This window comes from Apostichopus japonicus, chromosome 17 (genome assembly GCF_037975245.1).
Source record: "Apostichopus japonicus isolate 1M-3 chromosome 17, ASM3797524v1, whole genome shotgun sequence".
NCBI classification, from domain to species: Eukaryota; Metazoa; Echinodermata; class Holothuroidea; order Aspidochirotida; family Stichopodidae; genus Apostichopus; species Apostichopus japonicus.
The window spans coordinates 36,532,377-36,546,948 of record NC_092577.1 but is presented as its reverse complement, the minus strand read 5'-3'; the positions used below and the strand labels follow the sequence as shown (position 1 = coordinate 36,546,948).

Below are 14,572 nucleotides of genomic sequence, written 5' to 3'. Positions count from 1 at the left end.
AAGGTACATAAGCTGTTCATTTTGGCATATTTCAAGGACCTTTTGGTTTTGGTTTGAGCTTTTACATATCTCTATACCTTCAGTTTCATCAGTATTTTACTGATAACCTGATACAATAATCCTATGGAATTTATTGATATATTTTATGTTGCATCATATTTATAAATGCTTTCCTATTTGTTTGACAGTGAACACCGTTTCACATTGTTGCTGTTTACTCCACCGCTCTTATGCTACATATGCTTATGCTTATTCTTATACTGATATTTCTTTGAAAGCGCTAATCACTGGCCGTTAAACCCATGCACTGATAACTCCACATTGAGTCTCCACATATGTAACAAATTACATTAACAACGTTATGCAAACGAACGTGACGGCACCATTTATTGTGTGTGTTCCTTTTCTATATTTTTGTTTGTTTTTTTCAGTCTAACCCTTTTTGGAACCGGGATTTTCCGTCCAAGTATTGCACAATATCCATATTACGCAATAACGATTTAATATTTATAGTGTCATATATTAAACTGGGTTGTATTAACGCAAATGAAAGGTAGATCAAAAGGAAAATATGAATGTTTGAAATACGTGTTATACCAGTGAACACTTCAGCAATACATACATTATATTGAATGATGTTTGAATATAGTATAAAAAGCGATGCTAGTTGATTGAATACATACACACACTGCCAGCAACATTCTTGTCAATAGTCTTAACATGCGATCATAGTGTCGCGTGCGGTTTACAATATTTCCGGCCTTTATGCTTGCAGCGCCACTATAAAGCAGGAAATGAGCGATGTTAACACACTGTACGTTCTGCTTGCTTCTGCAGTTGGATGTCGTTTGATCTGCGACTACCTGTACCTTATTTTGTCGCCATTTTCTTGGACTTTTTTGTGAAGGAAGCAAGCCATAACGATTTGGAAGAAGAAAAGACGCTTATACAGCATGTGGGTTCGTTTATTTATTTATTTTTTGCTATATATATATATATATATATATATATATGGTAACATCATATGTGGTTTCCTTACAAAGGTCATAACAGAACTAAACTCTCAAAATATCGAAAGGCATAGATGCAGTTGTCATAAAGATAATCATCATTGCCAATATTTATAGAGAAGGCTACCAAATTAATAGAAAAGGACAAAATAAAGACGCATTTTGTATAACCGTTGTATTCGCACTAGATGAAATCTCTTGCTACGAGCTTGACATAACAGAAAAAAAAAATGTTTCAACTTCCTTAACTGAGCATATATTCAATATCGAACTTAAATTTTAACATGCTAAGAAAACAAGGTTATTTGAGAATACTCAAAATTATACCAATTTCAAATGTTTAGAAATACGAAAAATGTTATCGTTAGTTTTGTGTTTGCTGTTAATTTTTTCCAAAGTATTCCCCTTTAAAGTATGCTGAATCTCTGGAATGGCCTTTTAGGGCTAAATTGATGATAACTTCGCCTCCTCGGTTCATGCCTAAATGTTTTTCAATATTTAATCCATCGTTGCATAAAGTATATAACTCAACATAAGCATGTTCCTTTAAGTCAACAACATAGCACCATTTGGTGACATTCAACACCACCTGTCCTTTTCAGACTTGTAATGCAAAGTAAACAGTTATGGTAGGCTGTGTATTCTAGGCTAAGTGTTGTTTGTTTGTATATGATGAACTGATCTATATTGGTCTGTGTGTTAGACTAAGTAGCCTATCCAGTTTGATTGGTGAACTTCATTTGTTTAAAGGTTAATTTTGAAAAGAATTAAACGTGGCATGGGAATAAATTCGGGACTGATTAAAATATTTCAAACGTTTCAAAATATGTCATCATTATTTTGTAGCTAAAATAATTCTTCAAGTACTTTTACAACTAAGACTAGAGGCTCTACATGTGACAGGAATAAAAGGCTTAAAGTCAAACCACAGACAGTGGCGGCGGAACCGGGGGGGGGGGGCTTGGGGGGGGGGGGCTCAGCCCCCACTGAAAAAGTTGAGGGGGCAAATGCATGATAAGCCCCCCCAATATTTACCAAGGCTCCGAAACGTGCATCTGCCCATTTTTCAATGCATATACTGTCTATCTGTCCGATGCACACGTAAACTATATAGGTGTAATAATTTTAGTAAATGCTGGGGGACCCTCGGCCTGTCACCTGGCTATAAACCACATTGTCTGTATCATGCCTCATCGAATATTAGTGTTTTAAATAAGAGTGTAATAAGCTAAACGCTACACTCATCAAAATTTGCGTTTACACTACGAGTACACGCAAGGCGTGGAACATGGCTCTATGTTTAAACGCAATCAATTATTAAACGAACAAAAACACAATATTAGCATTTCACCTGTTTTGTATAGGGTACATGCATTCGTGACAGTGCTTGGTTCATAGAAATTTGTTGGCAACTGCACATGGTTTTGGAATTACCCGCATTTGTTGACATTAAGAAATGCTTTCTGTTTTTTCTTATGACATTTATTTAATTATTGCATTTAATTGCAAGTAGCAATTTACTACACTCAAAAACGTCTTTGCGAGTACACTACGAGTAATAGCTACTCTCTTAAAACACCATCGAATATACAAATTACAATGTTTTACAGATTTTTACGTGCAATCTGAGAAATTGCAGGCTTGAGACCCATATTTTAGGGCTAGGTATTCGCAGCATAAAACACTCGGGAAGTGCCGTTTCCGGCCATCTGGGGGTTTGAAAATCCCAAAATTTTCTTGTACGCTCCGCGCCAACTGATGGTGGCGCTCCGCTTAGATAGTCTCCACACATTAGCCCCCCCCAATAATTTTCCCCTTCCGCCGCGCCTGACCACAGATGTGTAATTCGGTTGTACAGTAACTAATAAGGCAACGTTTTGTTTTGAATGATAGATTGATTAACTATTGACAAGATGTGCAACATGGACAAAGCTTGTTAGCAGTAGTTTCTTGTAACATGTACATGAGTCGTGCCACAATTAATCGTTCCATTCAGTTTCACACTACATTCGTCTCTCAAGCCATTTAAAGCAAAGAGAGTAAGATCAATTGACCTACGCTACCCATCAATCTGATGGCTTGGCCTTTCGTGAAATGTGCACTTTTCCATATCGTCACCCTCTATTCCCTGAGTGTACTTTTTTAACCACTTTGGCCGTTTCACCGTACGTGAAAACTGGAAAGTGAAAACAATAACATTAGGCTTTGGTAATTGTGAGTTCTACGCACATTAGGCTAGTCTGACTAGAGAACGTTTGAACCTCATAACTGTTAAGATTGCAAATGCGCCCAAGATTTTACAAATGCGATAAAATGATGAAGTCAGGGCGCCAAATACTCCCAAACATTCCCTCAAATGTTTAGCAACAGTCCTCAGTAGTTCTACTGCATGTTTTATTTTCATATCAGATTATATATTTCGATATCAAATTACGAACCTACGAATATTTATATATAGTGTTTCATTTACTTCAGATTTTTCAATCATAGAAGACCAGCTCTTGCATGTACCAACACAAATACTGTAAGATGTCTAACTCACCTCCTCCTCCAAATAGAAGACGAACAATCGTCGACCCACCTTCAAGTGAAGAAGAATCTCAGCCACCACCCTCAGTGGAGAGTGACAAATCGTCTTCTATTTCACTAACAAAAGATGATGATGAACAGCCAACAAGTGAACATATTCAACTTGAAAATGAAAGTGACTCAATGACCAACGACAGTCAATCATCTTCATTGATACGCGATGACAGTAGACATAATCATCCTTCCATAGGCGGGCTGCAACCGCACAATCAGCATGTGCAAATAGTGGTTGAACAAAATGTTGAGGAAGCTCTGAAACCTGAAGATTGTTATGTAATTAAGAAAAGTGGTATTCGTCACATAAAGAAGTTTAAAAGCAAGGCAATTGATTACGAGATATCATTTATTGAAGATAAGATTCGTAAATGCACGGAGGAAAAACAAGATGTGTTTACGGTCGTGCTTGATATTTTCCAAAGGCTAATCGATACACTAATTAGTGAGTTTGCACCACAAGACCGTATCATAATAGAAATCCATGTCCCGGGGTCCATAGACCGTCCCATATGGGTGCCACTGATGAAAGTAGAAGACGTAAATGTGGAAAAAATTCAAGCTGCTATCGAAAAAGTTCAGCAGTCAAATCAGAGTATTAAACTTGAAGGTTTAATGGAAATTCATGTTCTACACATTAATGTACCCACAGGAGAGGGATATACAGAGCATGAAAGAAAACAGGTTACAAAATGGCTGAAAGGCAAGAGAAGCATTCTCTCAATTGAAGGCAAAGACTTATGTCTGGCTCGAGCTTTGGTCACTGCTAAAGCACGTATTGAAAAGGATGAAGATAAATCTATTAAATGGGAAAGCATACGTAAAGGCCTCAACGAGCAAGAAAAACTTGCAAAGGATTTACACTCAAAAGCAGGAGTGGAAGAGGGCCCATGTAGCCTGGAAGAAATTGATCAATTTCAGAAAACTAAAATAATGGAAAAATATCAAATCATTGTGGTTCCCTTCGAAAATTACAAAAAGTGCCAGTTTATATATAAAGGGCCCCGTAAAGAACTGAAGTTGTACATACTACACTATGACAATCATTATGATGTAATTAATTCCATGTCTGGACTATTAGACACGGATTATTTCTGTGAATTTTGCTTTAGAGGATTCAAAACTTGGGAACATCATCGTTGCATGAATATATGCACCGATTGCTTCAACAGTCACAGAGAAGATTGCCAACGTAAGAAAAAGGTACATTGCAAAGAATGCGACCGAACGTTTAAAAGTGAACGTTGTGAAAGTAACCATAAGAAAGTTCCTAAAGCATTAGCGCGTGGAAAAACAACTAAAACGGTTTGCAAGCGAATTACTAGATGTGAAAAATGCAGACAAGCAAAAAAAGATCAACACAAATGCGGAGAAATATACTGTTCCTTGTGCAAGTCACAAAAACCTAAAACACACGATTGTTATATGCAGATAATACGACCGAAACAAAGTACCCGCAGTAAAACGTCTGGATTATTTATCTTTTTCGACTTCGAATGTCGACAAGATATGATCTGCACTGGAGATGAATCAAAAGGTCATAGCAACACTATTACCGTGTACAAACACATTCCAAACTTCTGTGTGGCCCAACGGGTATGTGCCAATTGTTTGGAATGGCCGGAGTTTGACAAAGTTTGTGGCACTTGCAATAATCGAGAACAGAAAATATTCAAAGGAGAAACGACGGTTTCAGCCTTTTGCGAGTGGTTGTTGACAGAGACAAATTCGGACGCAATTGCTATAGCTCATAACATGAAAGGTTATGATGGACATTTTGTCTTATCGTATCTCACCAAGACAGGGAGATGCCCGGACGTCCTGATGAATGGATCGAAGATTATGAGGCTTACCATCAAAAGTGAGAAAAAGAAAACAATCAAACTGATAGATTCCTTCAACTTTATACCAATGCGCCTGGCGAATTTTTCAAAGACGTTTGGAGTGGAGGAACAGAAAGGGTACTTTCCCCACCGTTTTAACCAAGAAGCCAACGAAGATTACGAAGGTAAATGGCCAGAACAGGACATGTACTGCCCTGACGAAATGACAAGTGAGGATAGAAACAAGTTTGCGCAATGGTACAAAGAACAAAAAGATAAGAAATTTTGCTTTCAAGAGGAAATCCTCAAGTACTGCAAAGGAGACGTTGACTTACTTCGTCGTGGATGCGGCAGGTTTCGAGCATTGCTGCAAGATTTGGCAGACGAAGACCCATTTGAGAAGTGTGTAACAATCGCATCTGTGGCTATGCGTGTGTTTCAAACACAATTCCTGGAGGAAAACAAAATTGCACTTATTAAAGGTACGAAAAGATATCAAAAGCAGTCTGCAATAGCTATAAAATGGCTAAAGTGGATGGAAAAGAAGGACAAATGTGAAATACAACACGTATTTCACAAAGGAGAAAAGAAAATTTTGCAATACAGAGTTGATGGCTTCTGTAAAGACACAAATAAGGTGTATGAATTTTACGGCTGCTACTGGCACGGCTGCCCTAAATGCTGCCCTAATAATAACAGCGGCCCGGGTACATTCGAGACAACCAATGATGCATATAAACATTGCTTAGATCGATCCGATATCGTTCGTAACGAAGGTTATGAGTTAGAGGAGATTTGGGAATGTGATTACGAAGAGCAATTACGGAAAGATAAAGAAATGAAATATTTCATTGATCAACTAGCAGACCCTGATCCAAGGACTGGTCCTCTCATTCCGCAGGAGGCATTTTATGGAGGACGAACAAATGCCACAAAACTTTACCATAAAGTTAGCGGCACTGATAAAATACGGTATATTGACGTGTGTTCCCTTTATCCTTGGGTGAACAAATACGGTAAATATCCTATCGGCCATCCCAAAATTATTCAGGAAGATTTAAACGTAGACAAACTGCAGGATTATGAAGGACTCATTAAGTGCACAGTCTTACCACCATTCGGTTTACTTCATCCGGTCTTACCATACAGAGTTAAGGGGAAGCTTCTCTTTCCCCTTTGTAGAACTTGCGCTGAAGAAGGTGCCAAGAAGTGCATCCACAATCAGAAAGAGAGACAACTCCGCGGAACGTGGGTTACAGATGAGGTAAAGAAAGCTGTAGAAATGGGGTACCAAATTACTGAGATACGAGAAGTTTGGCATTTTGAAGAAACAAGCAAAGATACAGGTAGTCTCTTTTCAGGTTATGTAAACAGATTCTTAAAAGTCAAGCAAGAATCCGAAGGTTGGCCTCCTGAATGTAACAAAGAAGAAGAAAGGAGAAGATATATCGATGAATACAAAGTAAGAGAAGGGATTGAGCTGAATTACCATGATATTCAAAAGAATCCGGGAAAAAGAATGTTAGCAAAGCTGATGTTGAATTCACTTTGGGGAAAGTTTGGGCAAAGGAATAACCCAACTCAAACAAAATTTGTTAAAGATATTGAGGAACTATACAAGATGTTCCGCGAAAAAAGAACACTCATCGAAAATATAAGATATATTAATGATGATCAAACAGCGGAAGTTCAGTGGCGAGTAGCTGATGAATATGTACAACCAGCTCCAAACACAAACATATTCATAGCCGCGTATACAACAGCGCAAGCACGACTCAAACTGTACTCGTACCTTGAGCAACTCGATGACCGCGTCCTCTACTTCGATACAGATTCTATTATATATATAAGTAAAGATGGGGAATACAATCCCCCAACCGGTAGGTATCTGGGTGATATGACAGATGAGTTAGAAAAAGATTATGGCAAAAACAGCTACATCGATGAATTTGTGTCCGCCGGGCCAAAGAATTATGCCTACAAAGTGATAAGCCCCACGAGTAGTGCGCCGATATACGTCTGCAAGGTGAAAGGCTTCTCACTGAATCATAGTACTTCTAAGGTAATTAACTTTCAGAAAATTAAAGATATAGTTTTAGATTGCAATGTATCGACTTCTGTACGGGTTCCACAGTCAACTATTCAAAGAAAAAGAGGTAATATTGTAACACAAAAGGGGACTAAGATGTACAGGTTGGTCTATGAAAAGAGGGTACTGCTCGACGATTTGTCCACAATTCCATTTGGGTACTTAAAAACAAGTTGAGTGAGACTGGCTTCATATTAGCGTTATTATCTTTACGGTAAGCTGACTATATCTTCCCTATATCATGAAAGATTTTCTAATGTCCATACAACTGTCGAGGTGCTTTCTCATGAAACCAAATACTACACTTCTAGCGTTTATCCGAATGTCATCCCTTATTTTTTATTAAGGCGATGTATTTTGACTACCAGCGATAACTGAGTTTACTACGCTAAATTCTTGTAAAGCTTTTAATTCTGTATGCAGGTTGAAATGTTGGTAATATACATTGCTCATTAGCATGTTAATTATATAGGCTATATTGTGACCATTTTGCTAAGGTTTGCTTATATCTATAGTGTGTATATTTGGTGTATATTTTGACCTAAAAGATTCCTTGTTTAGTGTGAAACGTTAACCGTATAAATATCTAAGATTGTCCATCCTTGGTCATCGTTTCAGAGCTGATAGAGATCGTTCGTTCGCTTTATTTTTACCTTGTTTTGTAATCAACTCACGAAACGTGTATTTGAAGGCTCTAAGTACAGTAGTTAAAGTCCATGATAATTGCGATGTAAATGTTTAATATACGAAAGAAAGTAGAAAGGCTGATGTACAAAATGATGTTATTAGTTTATTAACATCTAAGTATACATTACCTTTGCACTTTTATGGTAATGTTAAACTTACACGTGATAGTTATCCTATGAACAGTGATACTGTCGGTACAAGCTTTGTAATTATTGGTAAAAGTTAAGAGAAAGAAAAACAAATGGAGATTGATGAGTTTGGTGCCTGCATTTGTCCTTTTAATAATATTGTAAAATACTAATGTGTACAATATAATGTAAATTTCCTTTTTAATGTTATATTTCAGTGCATGCTGCAATTTTAAGCCTCATTGGATTATCTTTGTTAATTATTGTGCACTTTGTTTTGTCTCTTAATATTCTATTTATTTGTATTACAAAATAAAATAAAACTGTTAGCAAACTGCTTGTCCACTAGAAAGCCCGTGTAGGAGAATGTGTAAAAGTAAGTCGGCCTGACGTTTCGATCCTAGCAGGATCTTCTTCAAATGCTAAATGAAACAGTAACAGAAGGGACAAAAACACGTACAGAATACAGACAGGTTAATGATCATGGTGAACACAAAGAGATAGATGTAAGGGGATTAATAGACAAGGGATGGAGAGAAGAAAGAAAGAAATTTGTATTACGTCATATCGTTGTCTTTATTATATATTCATGGGTCCAAATAATACAATTTTTTCTTCGCAAAAATGAATATATTCTTACCTCATCAGTGTCTTGTACAGTTTCATGTTAAGCTTAGTGTTTTATTTCTATTTTTCTATTTTTCTGTTTTAATGATTTTAATTATTTACCCTGTTGTCGTTTACTTGTATAATTATGGGTAACAGTGATACAATTATTGAATGTGTCTGCTATATAATGAATGAATGCTCACTTAAAGATAACTTTACCTTAGTGATTCATTTCCATTAAATATTTTGAATTTATTATACATATTAAACAATTTATAAAAGATTTTATTTCAATTCCATACTTTTTCTTTTGCTAAAATTAATAATGTATCAAACCTATAGCCTAAAAAATTGTTAACACTAATTACTGTATCATTTGGGATTCATGATTTCGATAATTCCTTTAAGAAAAAAAACTTTACACATCGAACTAATGTTATTAGCATATTTCTTTTCCAGCAGAATGAATATATGACGAGGTGCACTGTGTACAATTTTTCGAACGTTCTTTTCATGTTTACTTATTGTCGAATTTCAAGGTTCCGCAATACATTTGCAGTAGTAAGAGGGGGTCTTGAGGGAAATTGGTGGCGCTATTCAATAAGTTGTAGTGACGGATCCCCCCTTTCCCGAGCCGCTTGGCCCAGGAAAGAGGGGGAGCCGGTACTACAACTTACTGAATAGCGCCACCAATTGAGGGAAATTGGTGGCGCTATTCAATAAGTTGTAGTGACGGATCCCCCCTTTCCCGAGCCGCTTGGCCCAGGAAAGAGGGGGAGCCGGTACTACAACTAACTGAATAGCGCCACCAATTGAGGGAAATTGATGGCGCTATTCAATAAGTTGTAGTGACGGCTCCCCCTTTCCTGAGCCGTTTGGTACTAAGAGGGGGTCTTTGAGGGAAATTGGTGGCGCTATTCAATAAGGAAAGAGGGGGAGCCGGTACTACAACTTTCTGAAGAGCGCCACCAATTGAGGGAAATTGATGGCGCTATTCAATAAGTTGTAGTGACGGCTCCCCCTTTCCTGAGCCGTTTGGTAGTAAGAGGGGGTCTTTGAGGGAAATTGGTGGCGCTATTCAATAAGGAAAGAGGGGGAGCCGGTACTACAACTTTCTGAAGAGCGCCACCAATTGAGGGAAATTGATGGCGCTATTCAATAAGTTGTAGTGACGGCTCCCCCTTTCCTGAGCCGTTTGGCAGTAGAAAGAGGGGGTCTTTGAGGGAAATTGGTGGCGCTATTCAATAAGTTGTAGTGACGGATCCCCCCTTTCCCGAGCCGCTTGGCCCAGGAAAGAGGGGGAGCCGGTACTACAACTTACTGAATAGCGCCACCAATTTCCCTCAATTGGTGGCGCTATTCAATAAGTTGTAGTGCCGGCTCCCCCCTTTCCTGAGGCAGCGGCTCAGGAAAGAGGGGGAGCCGGTAATACAACTTATTGAATAGCGCCACCAATTGAGGGAAATTGATGGAGCTATTCAATAAGTTGTAGTGACGGCTCCCCCTTTCCTGAGCCGTTTGGCAGTAGTAAGAGGGGGTCTTTGAGGGAAATTGGTGGCGCTATTCAATAAGTTGTAGTACCGGCTCCCCCCTTTCCTGAGCCCCTTGGCTCAGGAAAGAGGGGCAGCCGGTAATACAACTTATTGAATAGCGCCACCAATTGAGGGAAATTGGTGGCGCTATTCAATAAATTGTAGTACCGGCTCCCCCCTTTCCTGAGCCGCTTGCTCAGGTGGGAGCCGGCACTTTTTGAATACTCAATCATTCAAGAAGATATCCTTGAACATGAACACAATTTTTTTCTTACCTCACGTTTCACACAAGACTGCCTGGAGAATTTATTTTGTAGTGTGCGGATGAAGAATGCAGTTCCCTTACAACTTTAATTCAGATATGCATTACACATCATCACTGTAGCTCAGTTTCTAAAATTCTCCCCAAGCTGGAACCTACCAAGAAAATGATAATGAATTCTTTGCAGAGTCCAATGCTGACACCACTCAATCTATCGAGAATGATTCTGTCATCCCTGATGTTATCTTGAATCAAGAAGGATCCGAACTTCAATTGTTTGCTGATGAGATGAATAGCCTCTACTACCTTGTTGGGTACTGCATCACACGGCTACAAAGATATGACAAACATTTTCCAGGCTGTCTAGGTACTGTCAAATCCACTTCACCATCATTAATTGCCGGTTCCAGCTAAGCTGACAATTCTAAAAGAGTACAAAGAGGGTTGTTTAGTTCACCCAACGTACATAGCTTGCATTCCAGTGCCTTTGGGCAGCTGAAAAGATGTTCATAAAGTTCAGTAGTGACGACCTTCTTTCCATGGTTAACACCAAGAAACAGATTACCTCTGCTGTGGATTTGACAACTGTTGAATTTCAATTCCCAGATTGTGACAACATCCAAGGAAAGCTCCTATCACTGTTTCTCAATGTGCGCCTCCATATATAAACTGGGTAAACTGGGAAGCTAGAGTATGGCAATGAGGAAACTAATTAAGAAAGTAAAGTAACAATGTACGTTCATAGCTAGCATATAAAAATACTGTCTTAATGCAAGATGTAACATGTGAATAGATAATATTATACTACATTTTATACTACAGGTAATATAATTTTTTGTCAACAGCCAATTAAGAGTTAATATCACAACATAATTTAGAGTAAGGTTAAGTAAGGTCAATTGTGATGTCTACAATCAAACAGTACAATGTCCCATCACGTATTATCAGAGGAAAGAACCCTGCCCCCTCTCTTTTGTATTTCTGTCCACTGCAGATATCAACACTGTATATGGTCTTTACTCTGTACAACTATCATTTCTTAATGTTGGTATAATACAGTCTAAGGTAAACTTGTTAAACTATATTGTTCGTATAATATGTTTGGTATAGTGGGAGGCTCAACTAATATGCTCGACAGGTCAAAAATGACTTATGCTCAACATTCTAGTAAGTGTTTCACTTGTGTAAAAGTAAGTTGGCCTGACGTTTTGATCCTAGCATGGATCGTCTTCAGTGGCTAAATGACAATTGCATCACTTGATTGAAAAGTTTTACTGGGCATCATTTATTCCTATTGTAGATCTATGCAATACAGCCTAGCCTAAACATTAATTACTGTAAGTGTTGCATGCAACCTTTTCCAGCCTATGCGCAAACAAGTATTGAAACTTTACAGTTAGAAGAAAGACAATTTTCAATGGGGCTTAATTTGTGCAAATGGGCAAAATCGTTTGATACTTCTACAGTACATACATGTACAGTATGCAATGCTTTTGGAAATTGCTGAAAGCAAAATGTATTTTCTAGATCTTGTCAAATGGTTGTTTGTTACATGCATGTGTGAAATTTTGTTGCTTTACACAACACAGCTCCTTTTTGATAAGCTTTTAAAATCAGAAACCTGCCAATCACATGTTCGAAATAGGACAGACTGAAATTATTCTTAAATGAAAAGCTTAAAGACTTGTTGCATTTTAATACACCACTGTTCAGGTTAGGCCAGTAATGGCAGTATGAAGAATAAGTAATTAGTAAAGAATTATCATTATGGCCATTTGGTGTCATATATCAGGCGCGTATCCAGGATTTTCTAACCCGGGGGGCGCGAATTACTATCTAAGCGGAGCGCCACCATCGGTTGGCGCGCAGCGTACAAGAAAATTTCTGGTTTTGATACCCCCCAGATCACCGGAAATAGCACTTCTCGGGCTTGAAAATGACCAACCAGATGTACACTTTTGCCTGAGAACCAAGTGTTTGCCAAAAGTTTTTTCCATCCATAACCTTTTTGCAGATTGTCACCAGTCACACATCATGTTCGACCTCATTGCATGTCCTATGGATCATTGCTTTTGTAGGTGAATCTACGTCACGGCCCACAATATCCGAAAGCCCCACTTTTGAAGGTTTTAAGCCCATTATTTGTTGAGAATTTGAAAATTCAGATTTCTCGTGAATAAAATCACTTGAAAACATACCCATAATGTTGCACAAAATTCAATCTATGGACAAGCAATATAGAAAAACCTCCTTGAACCCCTAACAGACAGGTCAAAGTTGCACGAGTAGAGGAAAGTATGATGAAGAATGTTGGTGAGGAAATTTTCGAAAATTCCGACACAGTTAATTTCTTGCTGTAGAAATATTAAACCTCTTATAATGGCTATTATAAAACTTGGTTGAAGGAAATAAAAAATAGCAGATATTTCCGATATCAGGTATATCGAAAGCGAACACTACACACATAGGCGTAGGTCCCGTAGGAGGCGGTGCCTGCATCCCCCTCCCCCCCCCCCCGCAACCAAATTTTTCCCCATCTTTTTCGGGCACCTACTGAAAGAAAAATAAATAGCAATGAATAGCTTAAAAATGATCTCCTTGGTAATTTGGCCGACATTACTACTGTAAAAGAGAGTTTTGACATAAATGGATCTGTATGGTTTTTCTCCATCTACATAAGACATTTCGTTGTTTACATAGCATCGGTATACTGTGCAACTTTCAGGGACCGTAAGGTACACGATGTCATGCACTGTAATGACCGATGCTTGCTTGTATGATATTGGCATTGATATGTTGAACGCGCGCTTCGCGCGCTAAAAATTTTGGCTTTTTTTCGGGCAAGTCATTACAGCCCCCAAATCCAATTGGGCTCCTACGCCTTTAATTACACACATAGACAGTTTTTGAGGCTGTTCATCGTGGAACATGTATTTCAATGCTCACTGATATGATGTTATATCTGCTGTTTGCTTTACAAATTCAAACAGGCGTGTAGCGAGTAATTGCCAAGGGAGGGGCGAAGCCTGTAGGCAAACTATCTAAGCGAAGCGCCACCATGAGTTGGCGCGAAGCGTACAAGAAAAATTTTGGCCGAAAATGCCTCCCAGATTGCTGGAAATGACACTTCCCAGGCCTTGTAAGTTGCATCTAAGCATTGTCTATTTTGAAATTACTAGCGATGTCATAAAGAAAATTTGCTCGGGGGGGGGGGCGGTCGCCCCCTTCCCGAAATGCGTCATGTACCCCGACGACTCGGTCGAGTTCAAGACCAGCCACAGTTGGTTCCATATAGCACAATTGTACAATTGTTTAAGGCGTCCATACACACACACGCGTTATGATAGACCATATATAGTATTTATATAGATACATTAGTGAGAGAGGAAAAATGGAAACGTCAAAAATGGAGTTGTTGGTGTAAGGGGTAGGGTGAGGCGCACACCCCCTCCGTAATCCTTGATCTGTCACTAGCTACCCTGTGTATATTATAGGGATCAGCGCTTTAACTATGACTGTTCCTCTTTCTCTTCCCGAGGTCTTGGCTGTCTTCTACTCCCTCCTTTTTTTCCTTTTTCTCTCTTTTTTCTTTTTCTTTTCCCTTCCTTCCTCTCCTCCTTTTCTTTTTTCCCCCTCCTTTTCCCTTTTTTCTTCTCTTTTTTTTCTCTCCTCTTTTCCTTACCCGGGGGGCGCGCGCCCCCAACGCCCCCCCTGGATACGCACCTGTATATATATTAAAAAAACTGAATGATAGTCAACAGCCCTGTACTCAGTTGACAGAACTGACCAGTAGTCAAACTACAGGCTTTTAGTACTGTACTAGTTTTTCTGTTGGTACAGACTTAATTG

General features: G+C 38.7%; 1 protein-coding gene across 2 annotated transcripts; it reads left to right on the top strand.

Annotated features, from left to right (window-relative positions):
- The first annotated feature begins 599 nt into the window (after positions 1-599).
- On the top strand, positions 600-9,210 carry LOC139954866 (uncharacterized). 2 transcript variants are annotated; one of them, XM_071954836.1, is made up of 2 exons: positions 600-955; positions 3,486-9,210. In XM_071954836.1, the coding sequence occupies exon 2, from the start codon at positions 3,516-3,518 to the stop codon at positions 7,680-7,682; it is 4,167 nt and encodes a 1,388-aa protein (XP_071810937.1). In that variant the 5' UTR covers positions 600-955; positions 3,486-3,515; the 3' UTR covers positions 7,683-9,210. The 2 variants fall into 2 exon arrangements, with proteins under 2 accessions (XP_071810937.1, XP_071810936.1); XM_071954835.1 differs by having other exon boundaries at positions 600-959.
- Positions 9,211-14,572: the final 5,362 nt, after the last annotated feature.

Excerpts from the sequence above, each read along its gene's own strand:
- LOC139954866 (XM_071954836.1), top strand. The coding sequence starts at position 3,516 with ATGTACCAACACAAATACTGTAAGATGTCTAACTCACCTCCTCCTCCA.